The sequence below is a fragment of the Musca domestica genome, unplaced genomic scaffold (assembly GCF_030504385.1).
Source record: "Musca domestica strain aabys unplaced genomic scaffold, Musca_domestica.polishedcontigs.V.1.1 141, whole genome shotgun sequence".
NCBI classification, from domain to species: domain Eukaryota; kingdom Metazoa; phylum Arthropoda; class Insecta; order Diptera; family Muscidae; genus Musca; species Musca domestica.
In genome coordinates this window covers 614026-641305 of record NW_026712194.1, presented here as the reverse complement: position 1 = coordinate 641305, position 27280 = coordinate 614026, and the positions used below count along the sequence as shown (strand labels likewise).

Below are 27280 nucleotides of genomic sequence, written 5' to 3'. Positions count from 1 at the left end.
AACGAAATCTCCCTGCTTCAAAGTAATCATGATTAAATATTTTTTGTGATAGGGAGGAATTTAATTGAAATTAAGTAGACCCTTTCAAAGGCATATATGGGCAAGTATGCACTCTGACATTTTTAACAAATTTTTGTTTTGTAAAATAGATTTTGAGCTAATTTTCTTTGAAAGAAGTAAAAATTCGACACAGGAAATTCATTTTAAAATTCTCTTAAGAGTTTCTCTTTCATCATCTCAGCCATTTTCGCAAAAGATATGTCAAAAAACAACTTTCCAATGAATGTTCCAATAAAACATCAACAAAAAAGTTCGGAATACGGGTATTTGTAAATATTCACCCCCTATCAAATACAAATATTACATATTTTCTTGTGTCATTACAATTTCAATTAACACTCTTGCACTCTCACTTTTTCTCTCTTTAGCCACCTGTTTGTAAAGAGCTCATCTGTCTTGGCCCAACTAACAGGCTAAGCTTAGTTCAAGCTCAATTTATGACAAGTGTTGAATTTTCAAGCTTTCACCTCACCACACAACTGAGGTGAGTTTGAACCAGATGTGCATTCTGCTGTTTACATGGTCGGGTCTCTCGAACACCGACGATCACGATCAGTTGTGTGCGGTTACTCTGAGGCGGACGTTGTGAGGAAACGGAAAACGGTAAACAGTGCTAAAGAAGCAAAAACAAAGTGTAAACATAGCGGTAAAGTGAAAATTGAGGTCTTGATACGCTCGTTCGTTGCCTGTCAGCCTGCTGCCTGTTCGTCATATGTGAAATTGTAAGAAAATATGTTGAAACGAAAATACGAAGAGTGCACAATGGCTGCTCCTGCTTCTCTGATGGTGCTGTCGGGCAAGCAAATATGAATTTTGGTTTAATAAATATTTGGATTGAAGAAAAGAGCCACCACAACACATAATAAAAGTGAATTAAGCCACACAACAAAAACAACAACAACAAAAAGAAACACACAAAAGCAAATATTAAAACATAAATGTATACAAAGCAAAGTGCGATAAAGTGATTTAAAGAAGAAGCTACAGATTTGCCTGCGGACATCGAACAACAAAAAAAATTAAATTAACTAAAGAAAAAATACAACACACACACGCACGCACACACGGACGGACGGACGAAATCGCTTGGTGCAGGCAGACGACCAGTTGCTGGGTTTTTCGATGTAGTTATTTTTCTAAATAAATACAAGAGATTATAAAAATGCAATAGCATCAGCAGACATTCCGGCGCAGCAGACGACCCGAAGAGGAGGTAAACAACAAATTATATCTCTATATTCGGTTTAAATAATCGTAATGTAAATAGTGAAATTTATTATAAACTGTATACATGTGTAACAAATATACATACATTCATATATGTATGAGCATATTAGTTGCCTGAAGACTCTTGGAGATCACCCCCCGACCCCTGTATACGGCAAAACAACCACACATTTTCTTGCATTCACATGGCAAAACATACTCTCCTCTCAAACACGACAAGTGATTGTAGTTTTCACTCTTGTTTTAGCTTTTGGATTTGGGCGCCAACAACAACCGCTTTCAAATAAAAGTTCTAGCAACTGTGGAACAAAAAAACACCATAGGTACCAAGAGTTTACAGACAGATTACAATGGGGTTCATTGTTGTTGTCGTTGCTGTCTCTTTATTCAAACTTCCATGCAAATGTATTCATGACATTTTTTCAGTGAATTTTATTGCTTTTCACTTTTTAACAAACTGCCAATACCCAGAAGCAGGTACCACATTCTGTTTTTGGCTCGAGTCGCTAACGTAGCAGAAGACGACATTTTTACGACATTTACTTGTGCGTTTACATGTTGGTCATATGTACACAGTAGTTGTTCGGCGACTAGGAAGACACTCTTTTCAAAACAGCTGTTTTGGGTTTGAAGCAACACCGGTATAGAGAGAGAGAGCAAAGACACTCAACCATGTATCGGTGTTATTTGCAGTTGTAAAATATGTAATTCGTTTAACTAGAAAAGGATCTCGAGATTATAAATCGAACTATTTACTTTTACTATGTGGGATTATGAAGTAAATCACAAATTTCCACACGGGCCGAAAATTCCAATAATCGAATAAGGAATTGAATCAATGCTGAAAATCTGCAATTTGATTCGAATGTCGATATTTTTGAAAGTAGGTATGTGTATCACAATAGCAGGTGTGTAACACATACCTGCAGTGACATAACTCGAACACGTATTTATTTACATAGTGTTCGATACAAAATCCATAGAATCCATGCTCCTTTTCGTAATGCATTGTAGCTGGAAACCTTTTTGCTTAAGCGACGGTTTACTGGAGGAGAGGCAGAAACTCTAGTAAAAAATGCCGAGATATTGACACCACATTTTTTTGAAAATATCCTGCTCTACCTTTATGAACTAAAACTGTATCGTTCAAATGTTTTATGAGTTATCATCTCTCTAATGACAGGTGTTATGTATGCAGGGCAACATCGAAATCTGCATTTTTGTAAACACAGTACAGGTCGCATTTATTACACGATATAGATGAAATTTTCCACAAGTTATTTGTTTGATTCAAGGACAAATCCTATTGAAATTTGAGCAATTGGCCAAAATTTCGATATAGCTCCCATTTATATCTTCGTTCGATTTGCCTTTTATTGTGCACCAAAGGTGTAATATTAGCCCAAATTGGATGGAATTAAGCACTTACGACCAAATAGAGCCTAGAAACCAGTATGTCAAATTTGGTGAAAATCGCTTCAAATATAGCCATAGCTTCCATACATAATGTTCATCCGATTTGATATTTTTGTCCTCCGCAGCCGTAATATGCACTCTGTAATAACGATATTTGGGGAAATATATCAAATACAGCACAGAAGTACCTTTCCTAAATTGTATCGAGATCGGTTCAGATTTGAATATAGCTTCAATATATATCTTCGTCCGATTTGCCCTTTATATTGCACCAAACGTGTAATATTAGCCCAAATTGGATGGAATTTGGCACTTATGACCAAATTAAGCCTTGAATCAAGTATGTCAAATTTTGTAAAAATCGGTTCAGATATAGCTACAGCTCCCATATATATTGTTCATCCGATTTGTTATATTTTGTATTTTTTACTACTTTACTAAATTTGCAAAAGGGTATAGGGTATCATAAAGTCGGCCCCGCCCGACTTTTAGACTTTCTTTTCTGTTTTTTTTTCTCTCTTCTCGAAAAATTAAAATTTTTTCAGTTTTGTGGCAGTCACCACTTTAAACTTTTGTCATTGGAAAAGTATCCCTGCTCTTCTCAGATACGCACACACATACACTCATATACCTTCATTCCTTTAAGTACTGACAAAAATATTGTTTGTTTTATGCTTCGCATACCAAACGTGATCCTTCATCCTTTGCCAAAAAAAGCAAAAAAAAAAAAAATAAAACTGTCTTTTATTGGATTTAAACTTTAATTTCATTTTGACCAATATTTTCACAAGTGAATAAACCCCTCCTGGATACCAATAACACTCAACATCTTTATTGATACAGGGACAAAATGAGTGTGAGTTTGTGTCCCGGTAGCTATGTGTTTTCATGTACGCGTGTGTGTGTGTGTGAGTGTAATTGCATTTAACAAACATTGACAATCTATCAAAATTGATTTAATTTGCAATAGCAATGACGTCAACACACCAACAAAAACAACAACAACATATCAACATCAAAAATAACTGATAATAACAAGGATTGGAAGGCGATGACAGGACCATGCTCCTCCTCCTTTGGGACACGTTAATAACCCCCCCGGCAAAGCTTTCTTTTCTCCGAACGTCCATGTTTACATAGGCTAAAATGCAATTTGCGGCAATGACACGTATTCAATACGACCGAACGACCAACCGACCGACCGGCAACAACATGATCATCGTCATAATGCAACATGTTGAACCACTGCTGTATGACACACAGAGAGGCACACTCAAACACCCATTACAAGTGTTGGCTGCTTGTTGGAAAAAGACCACATCTCTTGTCCTATCTACCCTTGGCTGAGCAACTTCCCCCCCGGACAAAATTATTGTTATGTTCGGGTATCGGGTATTGTTTGTGTGTTGGTCTTCGAACCCTGGCATCATCACATTATGTCACAAGACAGCCTGACACTATCATTGTTACAACATCATGTCGCAAAAGAACAAACTAGGCAAAAAAAAAAACGCTTGATGGCTACAGAGCAATGCCAGTTGAAGTTAGTTTTGAGGGTTGGCGGGAGAGGGGTGATAAAAAAGAATGATGCCAGTGAAGTTTGGTTGGATGGGACCAGTTGAAAGTATGTTGAAATATGCCTCTGCTTTGAATGGGTGAACGTGGTGTGAATGTTACACTCACTTACAATGTTGCATGACCAGAATGATATGGAGGGAAGTGTTGGGGCTCCCGAGACCCACATCAGCACTATATCATATTGATTTTGACAAATAACCAAGGGTTGATGGACATGTTGCCCTGTGAAGCCTCCAAAGAAAATACTGATGTCGATATTGATGCTGTTCAGTGGGTTTGGATGATGATCATGACACTATGTCGTCCCCTCCTCCTCCCGGTCATAATTGAAACTTGGATAATAGTACTAGTGCTGCATGTCCTTGCTCTACACCACAATGGTTTTGGGCAGCCACAATGCAATGCATTCCATGGTGGCTGTTTGTGATGCCGGGTAAAATATGGTGATGTCATGTCAATGCGACGAAATAAAAATTGGAAGAGATGGTTGGTTGGATTTTACAAAACTTTTCATGAAGTAAATTTTGCTGTAATGGCGATATTATGTTTGAGTGAAAAACATTAAGTTTGGAGCATAGTTTAAGTGGTCTAAATAGTATATTCTGCGTCGACATTGATATGGCGAAAAAGTAATGGATAACTAACCATTGTTTATTGAATATTGGTATCAGAAAAGGACATAACAGAATCCATGTCGTGAGCACAAACGGACCAGGGCCGTAAAACTGTTTATTCAAAAGTACTTTTACCTCACACTCATATAACTAAGCTAATCTAACTATAATCTATTAAAAATGTTAAATGAAGTCAATTCGCTACTCCGAATTGCAGCAAAACTAATTTCATAATTTTTGTATTAACATTACTCTGTTTAAAGCCACAATTCTTCGTCCCATAATTTGGCCTAAGTTGTCAGACTAAGGTTTCACAAATTGTTAAATGCGGCCATTCCAAAAACAAGCCCAGCTCTTTGTCTTGGAATGACTCACACAAAATTGAAACAGAAATGTGAAAGTTGAATGCTGTGAGAATGAAGCGATCAGGCAAAACACGGCATTCCATTCAAGCTATTGATCGCTACTAACTACGATGCGAACAAAGAATAAATTACGTCAAAAGCAGTGACAGAAGCGAATATCTCTTAGATTGCTTTAGCATCGGCCCGTATCAGTTATTTCGCACATAGTTTCAAGGTTAAACAACAAACGACTATTGCTAATTATAACAGTTTCAAATTGATTTGCGGGGCGATCGAGTTCTATAAATCTAAACAAAATAAGGCAATAAGGAACCAAACATGATTCGCATTTACAATGAAGTCTGAGAACGGCGTGAAATTTGTTTTCCGCAAGAGCTGAGTAAGATTTCATAATATTTTATGATAATTTTAAACCCAGAAGATTCTCTTAGTTAGTGCATGAATTTATACCAGACATTCTGTCTTGAACATACTGCCTGAAATAAAGCAACTACTACTACTTTAATGAATAAACTCTCTGCATTTGTAAAAGATTGGCCTTCTCGTTCGAGTTGCACTGAGTTGCCTTTAAAATCTTTTCATTTGACCATATCTAAATCCCCATACCCCAATCCATGGCATGCAGGTCATCTAAGTCACACACACACACACACACATACCCACGTGTTAATGTGCAACCGATATCAGCCGCAGCAGCAAAGGGACAATGTTCAAATCGAGTGCATGACAGTATCTCCGGCATTGCCAAAGGGATTGTTTTTCACAGGGACCTTTTGACTTCCTAACCCCCCCAACCCCCCCCCCCCCCCACCCCCTCTCACTCTCTCTCTCATTCACCGTTCACAGTGCAATTTAAGTGGAAAATTACATTTTCCAAAATCGTCTACGTATGTCCATGCTTGTGTGTGTTGTATACAACTTCCTTCCTTCCGTATCCGGGTTTTTTCTCCTTTATTTTTGTTTTTGTTAGACACAGGCTAGCCTGACTGGTTGTAACATCACAGAATCGTTGTTAGAGAATGTCATAACATTCCAATATTGAACTGGTATCATAATTGCATTTGCTTTCAAAATGTGTGTATGTATGTCTCTGTGTGTGTATGGCTGTTTGACGCCAAAACACAACCCAACGTTGAGTTAGCAACTCCAGAATGTTGGGTGTGATGGAATATTGTCGCTGAGCTTTTCTCTCATTGCATTTATTGTTGTTGTTGTTGTTGTTGTTTACACAAATTTATTGAGTTCGATGACGATGATAATCTGATGTTGTAAACAAAAAATATGTTTATCCAATTTGTTTACAAAAACAAAAACCAATAAAAAGCTTCAAACTAAACGGATTAATTTAAGCTCAACTATGGAAAGACAATTGAGTGCATAACTCAGAAAAAATAAACCTTTGGGGTCATTTTGGCGAAGCTCCATGAACTGCTGTCTAGAATGCTATAAAGAGAATCAAAGGGGTTGGTGATACACGTTGAGCATAAGGAGCTGAGAACGAGTGTGGAGAGTAATTGTGAGTTGTGAGCAATGATGTGCATAAATTGAGAGTGAGTGTATTGAGCGTAACTGAGAATTCGCTATTAAAATCGCTGATAATAAGAGAAAAGAGATAAGAGAAAAGAGAATACTCGTATAACCGGTGCTGCTAACGTACAGTTTTTGGCAGTTTTCAACATCAATTTTATTAACAATTCAAAAGTGGAACTGATACACATCTATAGAATTTTTGATCGAGTTCACATACTTATACCCTACACCACACTAAGGGAATCATGTCTTTGTGAATTTGTTAGTAACAGGCAAAAGGAAACGACATAGACCCATAGTTCCTTTTGATGACCTGCATAGAATCATATTCCGAGTCGATGTCGATGCATGTCCGTCCGTCTGTCTGTCCATGTATTTTTGTAAACAAAGTACAGGTCTCATTTATTTCCCGATGTAGATAAAATTTTCCACAAGTCATTTGTTTGACTGAAGGACGAACCCTATTAAAATTGGAAATAATCGGTCAAAATTTAGATATAGCTCCCATATATATCTTCGTCCGATTTGCTTTTTATTGTGCACCAAACGTGTAATTTTAGCCCAAATGGGATGCAATTTGACACTTGCCACCAAATTGACCATAAAAACAAGTATGTCAAATTTGGTGAAAATCGGTTTAGATATAGCTATACCTCCCATGTATACTGCTCATCCAATTTGTCGTATTTTTATATGTTATATGAAGGTCCAAAAAATATACAAAGGCGTCTAGAGTATAATAAAGTCGGCTACGTCTGACTTTTAGATTTTTTTAACTTTAATTTATTATTTTTAAGGAATTCCATTTCATGTCTGCGATAAATCTTGTGCTGTAACTTTCAAAACTTCACGGATCTGATTGTATCGAATAATTATTCCATGTTTGCCTGGCATGATCAAACTACTTAATATTTCCAACAGTCTGTTGTTGCAGTAAATTCAGATATGTCCCTTACAACGAAGTAGGTCAATGACCCTTTTAAACACACATATGTATATCGTTACTATTCCACCTGCAGCTTATACCAGGATATTTACATACATAAAATAATCTCAAAATTTCTATTTCTACAACAACACACAAAAACCATCTAACATCGATCTTCCATCCAAATTCCAATAAAAATAAGAAAATAATTTTATTGTTAACCTCTTCGAACGTGTCTGAAATTTTTATATTTTGACAACTCACTGCCATACACAACGAATTGGCCGGCCATAATTAGCTGGGCTTGTCAATAGTGCGTCTTGTTTCGACTGGTTAATGGCCCAACCGATGACATACTCGAAGCGTTGCTCACGTTCGTTTACATTTGTGTCGCAGCGTGGTGGTGTATTGTAAGTACACATTACCTTCCGCGCCGGAATGTGACCGTCTGCCACCGTTTTGGGTTAAAATGGTTAAACAAACAGACCAAAAACGTAGCAGTGCAAAATACTTTCTTTTTTATTCCACTTACCGACCAATTTTATAGTCAAATAAGTCAGTTGTGATTTTGTCGAATGTTATTCAATTCAATCGAAAGTAAATTGTACAATTTTGTATTTCTGTCGTAATCACTTAATTGGAACAAAGAAGCCAATTTGGGACGCCATTTGTTTTTTTTTTTTTTTTTTTTTTTTTTTTTTTTTTTTTTTTTTTGATAAGAAACTCATCGCTGGGATTTGGAATTTTATTAGGCCAAAGGCCATAGATTGTTGATCGCTTCATATTTTATTTTGGAATTAAATTATGTTTACTTTTACATAGTCCGATCAGTGAAGTTCGAATGACGTGAATATGTGCCCTGTTTTGTTTGAAGCTTTGAAAGATAAGAGGTGAGATTTCTCTAAAATAGGCAAAACAGTACTCACATAGATCTGTATTAACACAATTTGCATAGTTATATTTGAATGGTATGTTATCGCTACTATCTTCAAACGAATTTGCCCAGGAATTTGAAATTTTCCTTTATTTAGAACCAACCCAACCCAACCCAAAAAATTATCATTTCTTTAAAACAAAGGGAAAAAGACGTAAAATCAGCTATGACCAAACCACCGAACCAAAGCGAACAAATGAATCCGTGCCTTTTTTGTTCTCGCTTAAATTTGAATATATTTTTAAATTCGAATAAAAATAACAAATGAATGTCATGATTCACTTTAATATGATACGTCGCACATTCACACCTTCAGCGGACGAGGGTACCCAACAGTTTTACGGACGTAACTTTGCTGTCTGTTATTCAGGGGCCGTCGTCCGTGTTGGAGCACACATTGATTGCTATATGATTGTGGACTGCAGGCGACTGACATCAGGCGAGCAAATAAACCGACAAACGGACTGATGTTGCTTCAAATAAAAAAGCACACACGGCCATACAAACATACGGGCACAACAAAAGACTCATCCAAATACGGACGACGACTACCGACAAAAAAAAAAAGTAAATTAAATTGTAGTAACATTGGCATAATTGGCAAATTGAAGCTATTCTTTCAACGAAATTCGGAACAATTACAAATGAAATACATATGTCATGTGTATATGATGGTCTATTAGCAGCAGCAACAACAACAAAAAATATAATAAATTAAATGATTTTCAGTTTAATTTACAAATTATCCACCGCTAATAAATAATTTAAGCTGTGAAGTGGCCGAGTCCTGTTTCCAGACAGTTTCCACGAATTTTCTTCTGATACCGATATTATCGCGTAATTTCTACAAAAATCAGCCTCAAAGTAGATATGAGCTCTTCCATGGATTTTGTAAAATTTTAGCACAAATCTGCAGGCAGGTCAAGTTCGAAGATGGACAATATCGGTCCACGATATCGTATAGCCCCCATATTACGGTAGCCTCGATATTCGGTATTTTGATGATTGTAATCAAAAATTTCAATGAATTTGTCTGAAAATCCACAAAAGATGTTCCTCCTGAGTACTTTACCCCTTGAAAGAAGATTGTCTATATAAGTCCACGATATCGTATATCCCCCATATAACGATACCTCCCTATATTCGGTATTTTGAGGATTTAAGCAACATTTTTCAATGGAATTGTCTAAAAATCCGTACTAGAAGTTCTTTCGAAGCACTTTACCCCCTTGAAGAGAAATTTCTATAGGGGGTCCACTATATTGTATAGCCCCCATACAACGATACCACCCGATATTCCATATTTTGATGATTTTAGCGACATTATTCGCCGAAGTTCTTCGTATTTAGAATTCGTATGCAGGCCAACGTCGTCGTATATCCTCCAATATTCGGTACCTCCCAATATTCGGTATTTTGATGATTTTGGCAATATTATTCACCGGAGTTGTTTCAAATTCCGTATTTAGAGTTCGTAATGAATGTCTATGTAGGTCCAGCTCTTCGTATAGGCCCCAAATTTCAGTACTTCCCTATATTCGGTATTTTGACAATTTTAGGTACAATTTTCACCAAAATTGTTTGAAATTTCGTATTCGAAGTTCCTAGTAGGTACTACAGCCTGTGACAGAAAATTGTCTATGCTGGTCCAGGTCTTCAAATAGTCCCGATAAAACGGTACCTCCCTATATTCGGTATTTACATTATTCACCTGTTTTTTTGTTCAAGTTTCGTATTTGAATATTGTAATGGCTTATGATAAAAGTTGCTTGTACAGGTCCACGTATTCGTATAGACTCCAATATAACGGCTATATTAGGTATTTTTAAGATTTTAACAGAATTGTTAACGGATTTAATTTTTTGAAAATTTTCAAATGGTAGAGTGTATTAAAAGTTCGACCCTCCGATCTTACTGCTTTGTTACTGCCCAAAAATTGAGTAAGAATTTGTGAACTCTCACAAACTCGATTCGCACACTTTCTCTCTTCAATCGCTCTCACTTGCTGAACTTTTGAGTTCTGAAGCAACACTTTGTAATTACTGGCCTAATTCTATGTCTCCAGCTAATTTCTTGTAATTTTTTTTTAATTTTTAACACCATATGGAGATTCATATTTTCAGATCGCTTATTTTTGAAAAATTTCATGTGTTTCTTTTTTTCACAACAACAAAATAAGTTAGTATAATTTTTCAATCGATAAAATTTACAGAATAGACCTGCAGTAATTCTTTGCTTTAGGACTCCATAAGACAAAAACGGGGCTCGAATTGCCTAATTTCGATCTATTTCGAAAAAAGTCAACCTCTGCGGTCGGTAGAAATTAACAAAATTCCACATTCCCTCAAACCATCCCCAAATTTCATCAGCGAATAACCGATTTTTATTGGAGCAAATGCGTAAATACCGGAGGTGAAATTCTCAGCCACAGATGGCAAGACACTCCAATTACCAATTTCATAACTTTCTTATCACGCTACCATGTTTGTTGTTATTACATAAGAAGGCCATTACCAAGCGTTGGCCAAGAGCAAAACAGTTGCAATGCCTGGTGGCGGCTCATCAGCGCACTCGGTTGGGCCTCTATCCATGTTATGACATTATTTAACACCTTTCCCCCGGGCTAATAATTACAAGTGGCATTTTCAGTGTCATTGCTATCGATAGTACCAACAACAGCAACAACAATAGTTTTAATAGTTTCGTGTGAGCCGATCAGACATCACACCAATTCGTGTATTCATCCATCCATCCGGCCATCCATCCGTCCGTTTACGACGCTACATACACCGCCAAAGAGAGCGTTGGCGGGCGGAGGCTCAGCAAAAGATCAACACAAACACAACAACAACATCAAAAAGAAAAAATAACGACAAAAGAAAACGAAAGTGAAAGTATTGAAGCACACAAAGTACGGCTGTGGTGCGCGGTTGGGTTTTGTTTTGTTTCAGTTGCCATTTCGCGGTGCAGTGCGGTGTGGTGTGGTGACCTGTTCGTTTCCCATTCCCATTCATTGAAGTTCGACGTCGCTGCTGCTGCTGTTGGTGGTGGTGTTGTTGTTATTGTTGTTAATATTTATTATCTTATTTGGTTGCATTACCCACAGAACACCCAACAAAACCAAAACAGGTTTTTTGTTGTAACATTTTCATTCAGTTGGCGGGCGCATAAATATTACATGATTTATATGGCCTTTTGATTTCGAATAGGGTTGCCAAGCTGTTGTTATTCCAAATAGGCACGTGTCCGTTACAATCTGTTGGGAATAATGAAAACAAACTTGTCTTCATTTGGATATGATATCATAATCAGAATCACATTAGAAAGTTTTGAATTCCAATCACGAATTGATAGGTAAGGTATACCTGTAGGTATGAGGACAGGGTTAAGCATAGATGTTCCATTTACTGATGAAGGTTTTTTTATGAGAAATAGAGAAAGGGTTGGTAACTGGTAGTAAACATATTTTGCCATGGATACAAGTCATATAATGCCCAGATTTCAGGCATTTTTCAATATTTTGCTACGTTTTTATACCCTCCACCATAGTATGAAGGAGGTTTTGTCATTCCGTTTGTTTACCTTGAAATATACATTTTAGACCCCACAAAGTATAAAATTTTGCTCAAGTGTACATTATGTCTGCAAGACTTTTGGTATTGAAAATGGGACATGTAGGTCCACGTTTTGGTATAGCCTCCATATGATGGTACCTCCCCATTTTCGGTATTTTGATGGTTTAAGCGACATTATTCACCGGAATTGTTTCAATTTTGGTATTTGAAGTTCGTAATGGATACTACAGCCTATGACAGAAAATTGTCTGTGCAAGTCCCCGTTTTAGTATAGCCGCCACATAATGGTTCCTCCCGATATTCGGTATTTTGATGATGAGTGAATGGCTTATGACAAAACTTGCCTATGCAGCTCCACGTCGTCGTATAGACCCTAATATAACGACTGAATTCGGTATTTTTAATATTTTAACAGCATTTGTTTTATTTATTTATTTTTCTTTTTGCAAATTACCAAATTTGTTCCAAAAGGTGGAGGGTATTCAAAGTTCGGCCCTGCCGAACTTATAGTTTTTTTACTTGTTGAAACTGATTTGGCTATTTGGGGTTTCCTTTTGACAAAACGGAGCTAAAAAGTTGGAATTTACCGAACTTAAATGAAACAAATATTTGGAATAGTTATCTAAATAACACCTATTATTTTTTTACATTCCAAACAAATACAGGAGAGCGAATGCTAAAACCTGCCTTGATAGTGCCTTTGAAACTGAAGTACGAACTTCGTTCTTTCACAAAATTTACCTCTTCAGCATTGAGTCATTGTGTCAGGTCTTTTGGCGATCGTAACAATCCTTCATACAAGTTCATGTGCAAATGACCATGTAGTGTTGTTGCTATTGTTGTTTGTCCGAGTGCTAATGGATGGGTCGTTTACATGTACGCACAGTCAGTCACAGTGGTCAGTTATCATAGAGACGACGAGGAGAAGATAGGCACAAGACAACAAAAAAGCGTTTCGAATCAAGGCAGTCGTGCAAAAAACCAGTTTATTTAGAAAAGTTACAAAGCTTTGTCCGTCCGGCTCTCCACACAAACACACACGAATGAACGTAAAGGAAAGGGCTTGGACATTGAATGTCGCGGCCTAACAACGACATTGTTTTGAAAAGTGAAACCTTTACTCTTTCCACTAAACAACAAAAGATACTTGAAGACGCAATTAATTGCTATTATAAACACAAAGACCACCTTCCCAGGAAGGGTATTATTCGAAGCCAGCCAATTTGTAACTGAAACCTATCGGCAATAGTTTAAGGTGGGAATCTCAAAATATTTACATTGTTATTGTTTCGGACATTTTTCTCATTTATTGTGCCCCGAGAGAAATTTGTTAATTGCAGAGGGTTTCATAATATTTCGTGATGTAGATATATTTTTTGTTGCATAAACCAACAGCAACAACGACAGCATATCATAGCTCTGTCTACATGACAGTTGGTAGCATGCCCTAATGTTGTGCTTTTAAAAATGACGTTTACATGCAAGACTTTAACCTGATTAATCCGAATATCTGAACCACGACAATAAATATTGGCAAAGGAAAAACCAAAGATTATCCGATAAGACCAGCTGATATTCTTGATAGGACTTGTCAAAAGGTATGCAATTGGGATTTAAAAATAAAATACAGGGTGAGATGAAAAAAAACTGCAACAAAGTCAAACGCCATAATTTTTAAATTTTTCTTAAATTTTATTGAATGAAAGCAAAAAATGTCGGAAATAGCATCAAATTTTAGAATAAGTTTAGATTTGTTCGAATTGGTCACCTTTGGCACGAATTATGGCTTTCAAACGGCCAATGAAACCGTCACACACGCTGCCCGAATGTTGCTCTGCGGTATTTTGGCCCATTCCCGGCGAAGCGCTTGCCTGAGGTGATCGAAACTTTGGTATTTTTAGTGCCAAACTTGCTTTCCAAAATACTCCAGACACAACAGTCCAACGGATTGGTATCTGGAGATTTTGGTGACCATTGTGCGCTGGAAATGAAGCGAGGAACCTCATTTTGTAACCAAACCAAACCAAAGTGTTTGCGTGTCCAGGGCTTTAATACACCCTCCGCCACGGTCAATTAATATGAGCGAAGAACGACCATCGACCCACACCAACACCATGTCCGGCGCTTGAGTTCTGGTGGACAACCGAAGGTGCACTTTTTCAGCTGACCTATTTGGCAAGTAAACACGATCATTTTATTTGTTTACAAACTGCTGGACAACGAATGTTTTCTCATCGGAGAAAACCAAATTCGACAGTTCACCACTTTCGCCCACGTGAAACAATTCTTTAGCTCTTTTGAGTCTATTTTCTTTCTGTTGCGGTGTAAGTTCTTGCACTTTTTTTCAATATTTGCCGAAAGGAATATTGCGATATTTCTGCTCATGTTGCTATTTTCTTCCTTCCACTCCCTTGACGTCGGGCTACGCTACCAGTATCACGGTAACGAGCGACGGTACGAGACACTGAAAGATTTATTCACATTTAAATGCTGGAGTGCTCTTATGATAGCCATTTGTGGTTTTCCAGTCATATATAAAGAAATCACACTATCACGCTTAAATTCCATCACGAATAACTTTTTTCCGGAAAATTCTCACCAAAATGCTTTTGTACGCATGTAAACAATATAATGAGCTGTTACTGGAGAAATTTTAACAGCTGTCGGGCGTGTGGCTTAGAAATGAGAGCAGTCTGAAGTTGGTTGCAGTTTTCCATCTCACCCTGTATTTACAATGGATTTATAAATATACATTTTGACAATGAGATGTTGTATGACTTTACCTTCTTAATTCTACCATGTGCATGTCATAACAACCTCCGATTGACGTCGTATAAGAAAATATATGAAAATCTACTTATTTTTGAAAAAAAAAAACATTTTAAAATTTTTGACACATCAATGTTCCAAGGCGTTGATGCGTCTACCTGTATTCTTCTACCATGATTTTTTATCTGGGCCAAAACATAATACTTGTGGAACCAAAACAGATTCAGATTTGGCTATGGAACACATACATTGAGTTTATTTTGAATAATCAATTACCACGAATAATGGCGTCAACATTTAAAAAATATATTCTTTAAGCCTACATTAACATGCTTAGAATACTGATCAAACAAATTGGCGAATAGGAAGTTTATGTCTGAGGAATGTCTCGGTAAATGGCTAATATGCTAAATTTAAACTAAAATACGTCAACATGAGATAGATCTTTTCCTATGATGACAGAAACGAAAGAGAACATTCGAGGCAAAGCCTATTTATTTTATGACGTCACTTTTGTGGCAATGGTCCTGGCATAGAAAATGAATTGGTTTAAGCCAACTAAAACCCAAGTCCTATACACTTCATGTTTTGTTTTATTGGCAGGCGTTACAAAAATTACAAACTATTGATCTCTGTGTAAAGAGGTCAAGTTACAGGAAAATCAGTTAAAGGCGTTGCTTTAATGCGTGGCCAGTTAAGGAAGTATAAAATGAATCTATCTACAAAAACACAACACATTAATCATACGGTCCTTTGTTTTTTATTTATTTTTTTTTTTTTCATTTGATGTCATGTTCTAGTCGAATGAAATCAAATTAAATTACTCAAATACGTTTTTCTAATCTCACTTCATTATCTCGTTATAATTGGTAAACATGTTTAAATAACAAAAACAACAACAGCAGCAGCGGTGGTGTGTGTGGTGACAGTGCATTATACGGAAGCTGATGATAAGCTTTGCATTTGATCTCGGCACGAAATGAAATTCAAATGTGTTGTCTCTACATCTGTAGATTAATTAAAACATTTTCAAATGTAATTATATTTCAATAAAATTACTTTTTATAGAATAAAAATTCTTCTTTGTTATGAAAAGTCGATTTTCAATCAGAAACATATATTTATTTATGTTCGAATATTAAATGTAAGAATACCAATCCCAACACATCTCTTTTTTATTGAAAATCACATAATTCTTCAACTAACTCCTTTCCCACCATTTGAAATGATGCTGGTGTTCAAGTGAAAAAAAATCAGTGCTGCGGATGAGTATGTCATGTACAATATAAATTTCTATACCCCCCCATTCTTATACAACATGAAATGTAGGTCAATGGGTTCTCTTTTGTTCTAAGTCACATTTAGCTTCACCTACTTCAAATTTGTGCAATTCACTCCTGAATCACTTTCGAATTACGTTCTCAAGCCATTGGTCTATTGTTGCAGTGTCAAGTCATTTCTTTTTTAAATTTCTTCCGAAAACCATTCGACAAATCTCAAGAGGTTTATGCAACTCCCTTCTGTTTTTCATCGTCGCCGTCGTCTTCGTCGGTCCCTTCCTTGCCCTAAGCGTGAAAGTAAAAGAATAAATGCATAGAACTGTGTTATTTGCCAGTAAGCCACAAGGAATTTTCAACATGCCACTCAATTCGGGCAAAGAACTTTTGACTTGTAATTAAACTTTTGTAATTATTGTCGGTCAGTTGGTCGGTTAGCGACGTGGCTGGATATTCCAAAAATAAATCAAAAAAAAAAAAAAATAATAATAATAATAATTGTTTTCCTCTGGTTTTAGATTTAGTTATAGCATTTGGAGCAGAAGTCGGGTGCAGAGTTTTAAACAACGGGATATTAACACCCACACACACACACCAACACCATTAACATGATAATACCTCAGACCATCTGTGCGTGGATGGTCCTAGTGGCAGTGGCGGGAGTTCAAGGTATGTACCTCAACGTGATACCAGCACAGTAGTCGTTACTAAAACATTTCCTTGCATAGCTTTTCCAACATTTCACTCACACAGACAATCGATAAATTGGACACAACCCGAAGATGATTGGGAAATCCTTTCGATACCACGCAGCATTGTGCCTCATGTGGAATTGAAACACTTGGAAAACCGCACCAATGCCGAAGCCTCAATTAGCGACGAGGAATTCCTCGAGCGACTGAAGCGAATTAAGAACAACACCTCTAAGTCCCGCATGCTGTGGTATGACAACACGCCCGACGGTTTGGCCTATCCTCCATTCGTGGACAAGGCCTTGAAGCTATTCAATTTGAAACAGGTGTCGTATGAGATCGAGCATAGTCTTTTGTCCAAAGTCTCGTGTACGGCATGCAAAGCGGGAGCCGGGCTTCTGTTGCACTACATCCATACGGGCAAGACGGAGGGGGAAATCATCAAAATGATCTATCAGTTCTGTTCAAATCTGAACATCCAAAGTCCCCGGGTGTGTGAAGGTGTGGCAAACCTTTTCGGCACTGAGGTGGTATATGTCTTGCAAAGAACTCCCCTGGGACCAAACGAGATCTGTAGTTTTGTCATTGGCGATGGTTGCGAGGACACCTATAATCCCTATCACGAATGGGAAGTGGTTTTCCCCCCGGTACCAAAACCTCCCGTAATGGAAGTTCCTGTACCGAAAGAGGGAGCCCCGTTTTTCAAAGTTTTACAAATATCCGATACTCACTATGACCCCCACTATGTGGAGGGGTCAAATGCCGACTGTAATGAGCCGCTTTGCTGTCGGCTGAGCAGTGGCAGGCCGGCAAATCCCAATGCCGCTGCAGGAAAATGGGGTGATTATCGTAAATGCGACACTCCCAAACGCACCGTCGATAATATGCTGTCGCACATAGCTGATACCCACAGCGATATTGACTACATATTGTGGACGGGAGATCTACCACCTCACGATGTGTGGAACCAAACGAAGCAGGAGAATTTGGAAATCATTAAGGAGACAGTACGACAGATGACGGAGAAATTCCCCGGCGTTCCCATCTTTCCAGCTCTGGGCAATCATGAGAGTGCTCCGGTCAACAGTTTTCCGCCACCCTATGTGAATCAGGTGGAAAACTCAATAGCCTGGCTATATGATGAACTTGACGTTCAATGGCGTCGTTGGTTGCCTCAAAGTGTTTCCCACACAGTGCGGCGTGGTGCTTTCTATTCGGTGCTGGTTAGGCCTGGTTTCCGCATAATTTCCCTGAACATGAACTACTGCAACAACAAAAATTGGTAAGTTGGAAACGTGAGTACGAATACAGGTTAATCCATTTACTTTCTGTGTCCAGGTGGTTGCTTTTAAATTCCACCGATCCAGCAACAGAACTCCAATGGTTTATTTATGAGTTGCAAAGTGCCGAATTTTCAAATGAAAAGGTCCATGTCATTGGTCATATACCTCCCGGCCACTCGGATTGTCTGAAGGTATGGTCTCGCAATTTCTACAAAATCATTTCCCGTTATGAGAACACAATTATGGCGCAGTTCTATGGCCACACCCATTTCGATGAATTCGAAATGTTTTATGATCCGGCAGATTTGAGTAAGTTCTTCAAACCCAAGGCGATCGTCTTTCCTCTCAAAACTATATTAATCCCAAATGTTTACTCTCTTCCCCTAAGGCCATCCAAATAACATTGCCTACATTGGACCGTCCGTTTCTCCCTATTATGATCTGAATCCCGGTTATCGCATCTATTATGTGGATGGTGATCATGACACAACCACACGTCTGGTAGTTGACCACGAGTCATGGATAATGAATTTGAAGGAGGCCAACCATTATGACTATCCCATTTGGTACAAACTGTATACGGCCAGAGCGGCTTACAACATGAAGGCACTGCGTCCCGTGGACTGGGACAATCTCATAAGTGAGCTGACCGCAAATCAGGAACTATTCGATTTGTATTACAAGTGAGTATCGAGATAGAGCCTCATCTGTTACACATAGTTAATCGATTCAATTTAGGAACTATTGGAAAAATTCACCTGTCAGACCTACATGCGATGCCGAATGTCGAAAACGAATACTATGCGATGCCAAGAGCGGACGTTCCCATGATCGGCGACACTTCTGTTCAGAGTTGGAGGCCAAGGTCGACGATGAATCTGGCAAGTCATGGAAATCCTGGATATATCGTGGCCTCAGCAATTCGTACGTACTCTTTACATAGTTTTCCCACCCCATCGAACAAAACCACCACCACATACGACAAATTATCTTATATGTGTGCACATTGGAAAATTGGAAAAATCGGAAGAAACGAATCATGTGAAATTGGTGTTGTGTCGTATAAATTGAAAAATTAAATTGCTTCTCACTAACCATGGCTTTTCATCGTTATTGTTGTTGTTGGTCAAATTACAATATATTAGCAAAAATATAGATATATGTTTCTCTTCCAGACTCAATATTACCCTAAGTGCCGTGCAACTTGTTCTATAACAAATATTTCATTATTGCTACTCATAGTCCATCTTTTCATTAATCCATCGTAATCCGCTAAACGACCACCGCACAACATAAACGTACAGCAATTCCTGGGCAGGTTGGGAGACATAATGTGGCCCATTCTCTCGGCGAATGGCTGTGTGTCCATATGTAGGCTGTGGCTCAAAGGCCCACTAACCCCTCATTAACACCCCGAATTGGTATTAACACAAAACTCCAAATCTTCCCAATGACTGAACAGTGAAAACTATGGCCTTGATTCTAGTTATGGAGCAGGTGAGACGGATGAAGCTACCTCAACCACCACGGAATGGCAGATACCTGACGTTATAATATCCTTTGTGTAATATTGATCGCTTTGGGCTTAAACTCTGGCAAATGGAATTAGTTCTAACAATTTGGTTGTGGCTTAATTTTTGTATCAAACACTTGTAAATATTCAATAATTACATAATAAAAATAATATAAACTCAGCTAAAAGAATAAATTTCACATTTTAAAGAAGCCGCCGAACGAATTAATTAATTTCTCATCCACCCCTTTCAAATTCAGCTACAGCCTTTTAACTTCCATAGTTTATTTGCCAAAATATCTAATGGGGTTTGGCTGATATCCACTTGGAGATGCCTAGAAGGAGTAAAAACTGCGAGCGTGGCGCTGCCTCAATGCCCCCACTCATACCTTATAGGTGGAAAGTGGGACCTGGAACAAAGACTTTTTGGTTACATTAAAGAAGACGTGTCTCATATCTCCACGAGCAATGTTTTTTTAGTCGATCAAATTTATTTCTTTACTCACAACTCAGAGAGAACAGTTTTAACGAACATTCCATTGAAACTACTGAATACATTTAGTTTATCGTCTACTTATTATTATTTAATTACACTCATAAATTGTATTAACACTTATCATCAGGTTTAATTATATTAATTATGTGATAGCTTTCTTCGCGTACATGCAGATGTATGCATTGAGCATCTGCTGCATGTGCGCGTTTTTATTATATATAGCATATTAGAATTCCTTTTAGTTGTTAATTATTTTTAATAATACGTATTTTAAGAATAAAGCCAAAATAATTATTTCCTCGTCTTTAACAACATCCCCCAGTTCATTATTGTTACGACAAGAAACCCTGCTATTTATTCCTAAAGAAGTCATATCTCATAAGTCCATTGTCCCTAATTTTTACAAAATATTTTACTTCGAAAAAGAAAAACACACGAAAATAAATAGAACAATTTTACATTTACTTATAAACTGTTTTTTGCAAATTGGGTTTATTCCGTAATAACAACAAAAAAACGTTATAATAAACCATGGAATATTGGAAACAAAAAAAAAAACATAGTTTTTAAATATGATGATGGTCCAAAAGAATTAAAGAAGCTAATAGTTAAAAATACAGAAATAAATAAAGTTTTAACACTGATTTGTTAATGATATCCAGAACCATAGGGAAATTGACTGTTGAGCGGGTTTTTGTTCGTGAGCAGCGCTGCTATAAATTTGCTATCGGCAGTCCGAGCGAAAAATTATAAACAAGGAACACGTACTAGGGTGAGATGAAAAACCTGCAAGCAACATCAGACTGCTGTCATTGCTGCCACTAGTCCGACAGCTGTTAAAATTATTCCAGTGACCGCCCGATGACCGATGGTATGGGCCGCCATAACAGACGATGGTCGCACTCCGCTCGTATTAATCGACCGTGGCATCAGAATAAATGCCGAATATTATCGAAAATCTAAAGTTATTCTAAAATTTGATACTATTTCCGATATTTTTTGCTTTTATTCAATAAAATTGAAAAAAGAAAAGTAAAAATTATGGCGTTTGACGTTTTTGCAGTATTTTTAACTCACCCTGTATATACTCGGCAATGAAAACATGGCATCAGACGATCTAAGCAATACAGAGGTTCCATCTCTGTATTGTTTGTTGTTTTTGAATTTGTTCAGATGACGAAAAGAAAAAATCGTGAACAATATTGGAATGATTGGATAGAAAGTTTTTAAATAAGGTACGTTTCTTCCAATAACTGATTTTGAAAATATTTCTTTAACACAGTTACCTAAATAAGAACCAAATTACCAAACCAAAATTGTTTTCTTACCAACTGTGGCAACCCAGTACAGAAAACGCAATGCGTCGCCGATTGGTTTACAGTTGATAAGCTGCCGACGCCGCTGAAAAAATATCATTCAGCTTCGTTGTCGGACAAGGAGTAAAGTAGTCTTTGTCGACTTACGCCGTCCGTCTGTCATGTCGCACCGTCGTTGAATTTGAATTTGTAGCTAGTTCCGAGCTCGGGCGTTATGCATTACACTCATTCGTAAACAACAGAGTACCCCGAGTCTTTGCTTTCTGTTTATTTTTTATCGGGTATTCCTTTGTGGCCTTCATATTCGTTTCGTTGGGACGTTTTTCATTTTTGTTTCCAACACTCGCAACGAACAACCAAACCGAACGAGAGCGCACGCTTGAAGCAGAGACAGAGACCTGAACACCAATAAGACCAATAATTCTTTAATCAATTTATTCGTCAAAAACGACAATTAACAATAAATTGCTAGTTCACAAGGGAAACAAAATGCCCGAGGAATCCAAGGAAAGCAAGGCCAAGAAATTGGCAGCTGCACGAAAAAAGGTAAGGTATACAAATTTACATCTCCTGGTGATGACACGTCACTTGTTTGGCTGCTTGTTTTTGTCAGACTTGAAGAAGCAAAGCAGCTGTTCCTTCTAACTTATTGTAGAAACGTATAAATTTACATGTATTTACATTTATTCATTTCAGCTTAGAGAATATCAGCAACGTGGTAATGCCGAACCAATTCCTCAAAATGTTGAATCAGTCAGCAACAGTGGTCATGTAAGCAGCAATATATCAGAACGTTCTGAATCTGACCTCCACTTGAATGGCACCAACCTTGAACTGGACGTTAGCCAAATAAGCAAAGCACAAAATGATGATGTCAGCAGCAAAACAGAACTGGAATCTGTCAATTATTTTGCAAATGCCCCACAAGAAGACACATCAAAATCATTTCCAATATCCTTGCCTTCGAGTCACATCGATGAACCCACATTGGCCGATGGCACTCAAAACATAAATGCCATACAAGTTCTTATAAGCGAAAAGGCGCAACTGACATCTGAATTGAACAGATATCGGACGACGTGTCGAGAAAAAGATCTCGAATTGGAAGAGTTAAGGGTGCAGTATGGCAATGTAACTAGACGTGTAGATGATTTACAGGAACATTTGAAAGATACGCAAAAACAATTGGAACAACACAGAATGCAAAATGCCGAACTGCAGCACAAACTTGCCCAAACCAGAGCTCTTAACGAGGACCAGTCATCTCACCTATTGGAATTACAGCAACAAATGCAGTTACGCGAAGAACGTCTCAAAGCCTTAGACAATGAACACAAGGAGAAATGCAATGAATTGGAACTGGCGCAACTTAAAATACGTCAACTATCCGATGAAAGTAACATAACCAAGGACAATCGTGTCGAAACCTTAACCCAAACTCAATTCATGTACGAACAGCAAATACGAGACCTGCAGGCAATGGTTCAACAGTTGACACAGGACAAGGAACAGGCCAACACCCAATATCAAACATATGTTCAACAACTGAATGCACAAGTAAATCAGCTAAATGAACGAAACAGTGAACTCATGGAGGAATCTTCTAAACTTCGGGAGAGGGAGAAGCAAATGGTGGATCATGTGCAGCAACTGGAAAGGGAAATACAAAAAAATATATCCCGACAGTCTGAAATCAAAGAAGAAAAATCAATGGTGAGCAGTTTTATTGTTATGTTTCAAGAACTACGGATTTGACGATTTAGTCTTTCTAGGGCTCCTCAGAGGAAGTAACGAATAATCAGCAGTTGCAAGAGTTGCAGGATCGTATACAGGAGTATGAAACTGAGAGATACGAATTCCAACTAAAAATCAAATCCCAAGAAGACCGCTTGCTTACTCTACAAAACGAATATGAGCAAAAGAAGCAGGATGTCGAAGAATTAAGAGAACAGTTGGAGAATGTTACAGCTGAGCAACCGGATAAGACAAAACTGTTGGCTGCCATGGAATCGGATAAAATAGCAGCCTCTCGTGCACTGTCGCAAAATGTTGAATTAAAAAAGCAAATGGACGAATTAGAACTTCGTTTTGTGCAACTCACAAACGACAAGGCCGATCTTATGAATCGTTTGGATTCCGAACAGTTCTCTAACCGTGAAATGCGCTCTAATTACAGTGCCATGGAACAACGGCTACAAGAGCTAGATGAACGTTTTAAATTCAAAGACGAAGAAATGATAAGACTTTCTCATGAAAATGAAGAACTCAAAAAGAAATTAGGTCTTAGTGAGGAGGTATGCAATGCGATAGATAAGTAGATGAGTATTTCTGAATAATACAAATACAAATATTTTCTTTATTACTGATTTAGACTGGCAGAAGAAGTCGAGCCGCAAATGACCATGAGCACTATCATGAAGATGGACAGCATGAACATGATCACAACCATGAACATCATCATGAAGATCATCATCATCACAACGAACATCATCATGAAGCACATCATCACCACCACGAACACGAACACCATCATGATCAAAATGGCCATGACCATTGTCATAATGATCAGGAGCAACAAAATTGCAACGATGGTGGTAGCGAAGTACATGATGAACATGACTCTCACAAGCATAGTCATGATAACGAAAACAAGGGAACCCATGTCCCTGCAAACGAATGCAATTCACAAATGGATGTTTGTGAAGAAGCTACCGAAATTGTCCAGAGGCCAGTAACCCCAAAAATGAGCACAGCGTCAAAACCTAAGACTCCACACATTGCTACAGAAGAAGCTGTCGAGAAATTACAATTAAGGTTCACACAACTCATGGGTCAGGTCGCAGACCTAACAGAAGAAAAACAGCGCTTGGAGCACTTAGTTATGCAACTACAATCAGAAACTGAGACAATAGGGGAATACATAGCCTTGTATCAGACCCAAAGGCGAATTCTTAAGCAAAGGGAATATGAGAAAGCTGCACAAACAGCTCTGCTGCAAGAGGAACGGCAACAAATGAGAGAACGTCTTACCATGTTAAATAATCTTGTCAACAGCTTAGGCATGGAAATACCGCTAACGCAACAGCAACATCAGTTGCATCAACAACTTAATGAAGCACTAGCGGAAAGTGCAACACAGGATGGTCATGTTGAAAAGGACTGTCCACCTGAAGATCCATTGTTGACACCGGCCAACAGCATTACTGAAACCACAAACGATAATTGCAAATCGTCGCCCGAGCCTCATATTAAGAATTTAAATTCCTTAGAATCTCAACAGATTCTGCATAAAATTCAAGATATTATAACTGAAATAAAGGAGAACACCAAAGAGTTACCTTCAGTTCAGCACTCGGTTGATCACCTGAACTGTTGTTCTGGAAAATTTGAAGTGGTATAAACGATTTAATCGCTAACCTAATACATCCCTAGTTTATGTATATATACAATTATGGCTTCTTGCTGCAAAAGGAAATGCTTGTGTACATTTTTAATATTTAAAAAAATATCTTTTAGCAAAATAGTTTCAGTAAATAGTATTTATCAAAGGCAAAATTCAATTCTAATAAAAAAAAACTAAAGCACCAAATTTCTTATCTATTGGAGGTAAAGACAATCTCAGAAATCAGGCAAAATTACTCTCCGCCTCCTGATTTTCTGAATTCAACAATTTTTAAAGACGTTTTAAAATAAATTATATTGGCACACAGGTTCGTTTTTATTTTTAATTGATTTTCATTCCGGAAAAATAACTCAAGCTGCCTTAAAAATGGTACCAAACACTGAAGATTGTTTCGAACCTAAACGTTTTCTGGCAAGGGACGCTTCTAAAGAAACGAGTAAAGATTTCATCAATGTTGGTGGTTATAAATTCAAAAGTTTAATGGATAAAGTTGAAGAAATGATATTTCGTCAAGAATTTGATAGACCGGACGATACACACGATAGCGACGTCATACTTGTGCAAGATATTAAAAACCTTGTCCTTTTTCTGGCCCCAACGGAAATGACATCTAAAAATTTTGTCAAATTCCTAAACACCAAGTCGGTCCATTCCCTTATCAAATCGTTAATTATTTATTTTGAACACTTCTTGAAAATACTGGAATTTATATTGATACGAAGGGAGGAAATGGTGGGCGAGAATGCACGAATGCAAAATCAAGACAGCACTGAAATCAAACGTATATTTTCGGCTAAGCTATCACAATATCGCCTATTGTTGGCCAGAGAATACAGTCGTGTACTACTGGGCGAAGGTGACACCAGCAAATTTTACCACATGAAACCCGTGGTTAACATTTCATTATCAATAAAAGATCAACAATTTCACGAAAGCTTCCTTGCATTCTGCACAGTTCTTGTGTGGATTGCAACGCAGAGGCGCAGTGTGACGGTTATTAATTGGGAAATTGATCGTTTGTTTCGATCCGAACACTTTGCATTGGTCCAGTGTAAGCTTGGTCTGTCGAATGTTGAAGCCAGTATTTTATATGGAAAGAATTACAAACGGTGCAATTATCGTGCTCAAACCTCGCCGTTAATTCAAGAACTGAAAAATGTCGAAGACGAAAATCTTCCGATTCTTTGGATAGGACAGAGAAAATACCGAGGCAATGATGTACGTATTGCAGAAATCGAACTGGAATACATTGTGCCATCTTCACAGCTATGCCTAATCGATGTCAGCCATGGAATTTTGGGCCGACCCAAAAAGCTGTACGATGCAATGTTAAATATTAAATGGGATGCAGTGGGCAATGAAAACTACAATCTTGACTATGATCCGTATCGCATTATACGACAAACTTTTCTGAACATTCCCCAGCTAGATGCAGAAAAAAGTAGAAAATATTGCCAAACATATGAGACATTTTATCAATTGAAGCATTCTAATGAGTTATGGAAGTCAAATATGATAGAAAAATGGATTAGACGAAATGATGTTATTAAATATTACAAGACCGAGGGAATGCTTACAGACATATGGATGAAATGCAGAAAGGAATTGGAGGACATGTCATACGGTCGAAGGGTTGAGGAAATAATAAAAGATTTTATGGAACGAAAGGGCAAAATAAGGAAGAAATGAAACTAATTTAGTTTTCTTAATAACAAATAATAAATTACTTACAATATTGATTATTTAATTGGGAAATATAAATAAAAAAATAAAAACCAATAATTCTTACGTTTGTAGTTGCTTTTTTACATATGCATGTGCTGTGTTCCAGAACCTGCAAGACAAGGAAAACACTCGAGTGGCTTGAACGCGTAAATCAGCATGTTAACTTTGCAAAATATGATGAGAGCCACCTGGATAAAAAGACAAAACTAACTTTCCCATAGACTAATGAATATATAGACAACGGAAAGTTAGTTTTTTCTTTTTATGCAGATGACTCTCAGCACGCAAAATCAACCATAGATAAATGAAAATATAGACAACGAAATGATCTCATCGTTTATCTTCGAAAAAATCGGATCAGCAGATGTCGTCTATATCGCATCAGGGGTATGAATGGAATATTATAGTCACTCAATTTTTAAATGTTAAAAATAGTAAAAACTGTATGATATTTTTCAGTTGGAATTTGTGAATAGTACGTGATGACAGTGAAAAATTCCAGAATAATCAAGTGAAATTCTTGAAAAACGATAAAATGTGTTTTCGAAGTCGAGTGGCTTGAACGCATAAATCAGCATG

The 27280-nt window shown here is 37.5% G+C and overlaps 3 protein-coding genes across 7 annotated transcripts; all 3 read left to right on the top strand.

The window, feature by feature from the left end:
• Positions 1 to 606: 606 nt before the first annotated feature.
• Positions 607 to 20721, top strand: LOC101901477 (sphingomyelin phosphodiesterase). 5 transcript variants are annotated; one of them, XM_059119277.1, is made up of 7 exons: positions 607 to 663; positions 16792 to 16942; positions 17002 to 18247; positions 18304 to 18557; positions 18637 to 18931; positions 18987 to 19172; positions 19711 to 20005. In XM_059119277.1, exons 2-7 carry the CDS (start codon positions 16882 to 16884, stop codon positions 19814 to 19816), a joined length of 2148 nt encoding a protein of 715 aa, XP_058975260.1. In that variant the 5' UTR covers positions 607 to 663; positions 16792 to 16881; the 3' UTR covers positions 19817 to 20005. The 5 variants fall into 5 exon arrangements, with proteins under 5 accessions (XP_058975260.1, XP_005185284.1, XP_011293254.2 ...); XM_005185227.4 differs by lacking the exons at positions 607 to 663; positions 19711 to 20005 and adding exons at positions 789 to 1273; positions 20022 to 20721; XM_011294952.3 differs by lacking the exon at positions 607 to 663 and adding an exon at positions 789 to 1273 and having other exon boundaries at positions 19711 to 20004.
• A 1000-nt stretch (positions 20722 to 21721) lies between these two features.
• On the top strand, positions 21722 to 25162 carry LOC101901200 (golgin subfamily A member 2). The gene is made up of 4 exons (XM_005185224.4): positions 21722 to 22119; positions 22270 to 23286; positions 23346 to 23867; positions 23945 to 25162. The coding sequence occupies exons 1-4, from the start codon at positions 22063 to 22065 to the stop codon at positions 24971 to 24973; spliced, it is 2625 nt and encodes an 874-aa protein (XP_005185281.2). The 5' UTR covers positions 21722 to 22062; the 3' UTR covers positions 24974 to 25162.
• A 180-nt stretch (positions 25163 to 25342) lies between these two features.
• Positions 25343 to 26665, top strand: LOC131801143 (protein phosphatase 1 regulatory subunit 36-like). Its single transcript, XM_059119250.1, has one exon. The coding sequence runs from the start codon at positions 25343 to 25345 to the stop codon at positions 26663 to 26665; it is 1323 nt and encodes a 440-aa protein (XP_058975233.1).
• The last annotated feature ends 615 nt before the right edge of the window (positions 26666 to 27280 follow it).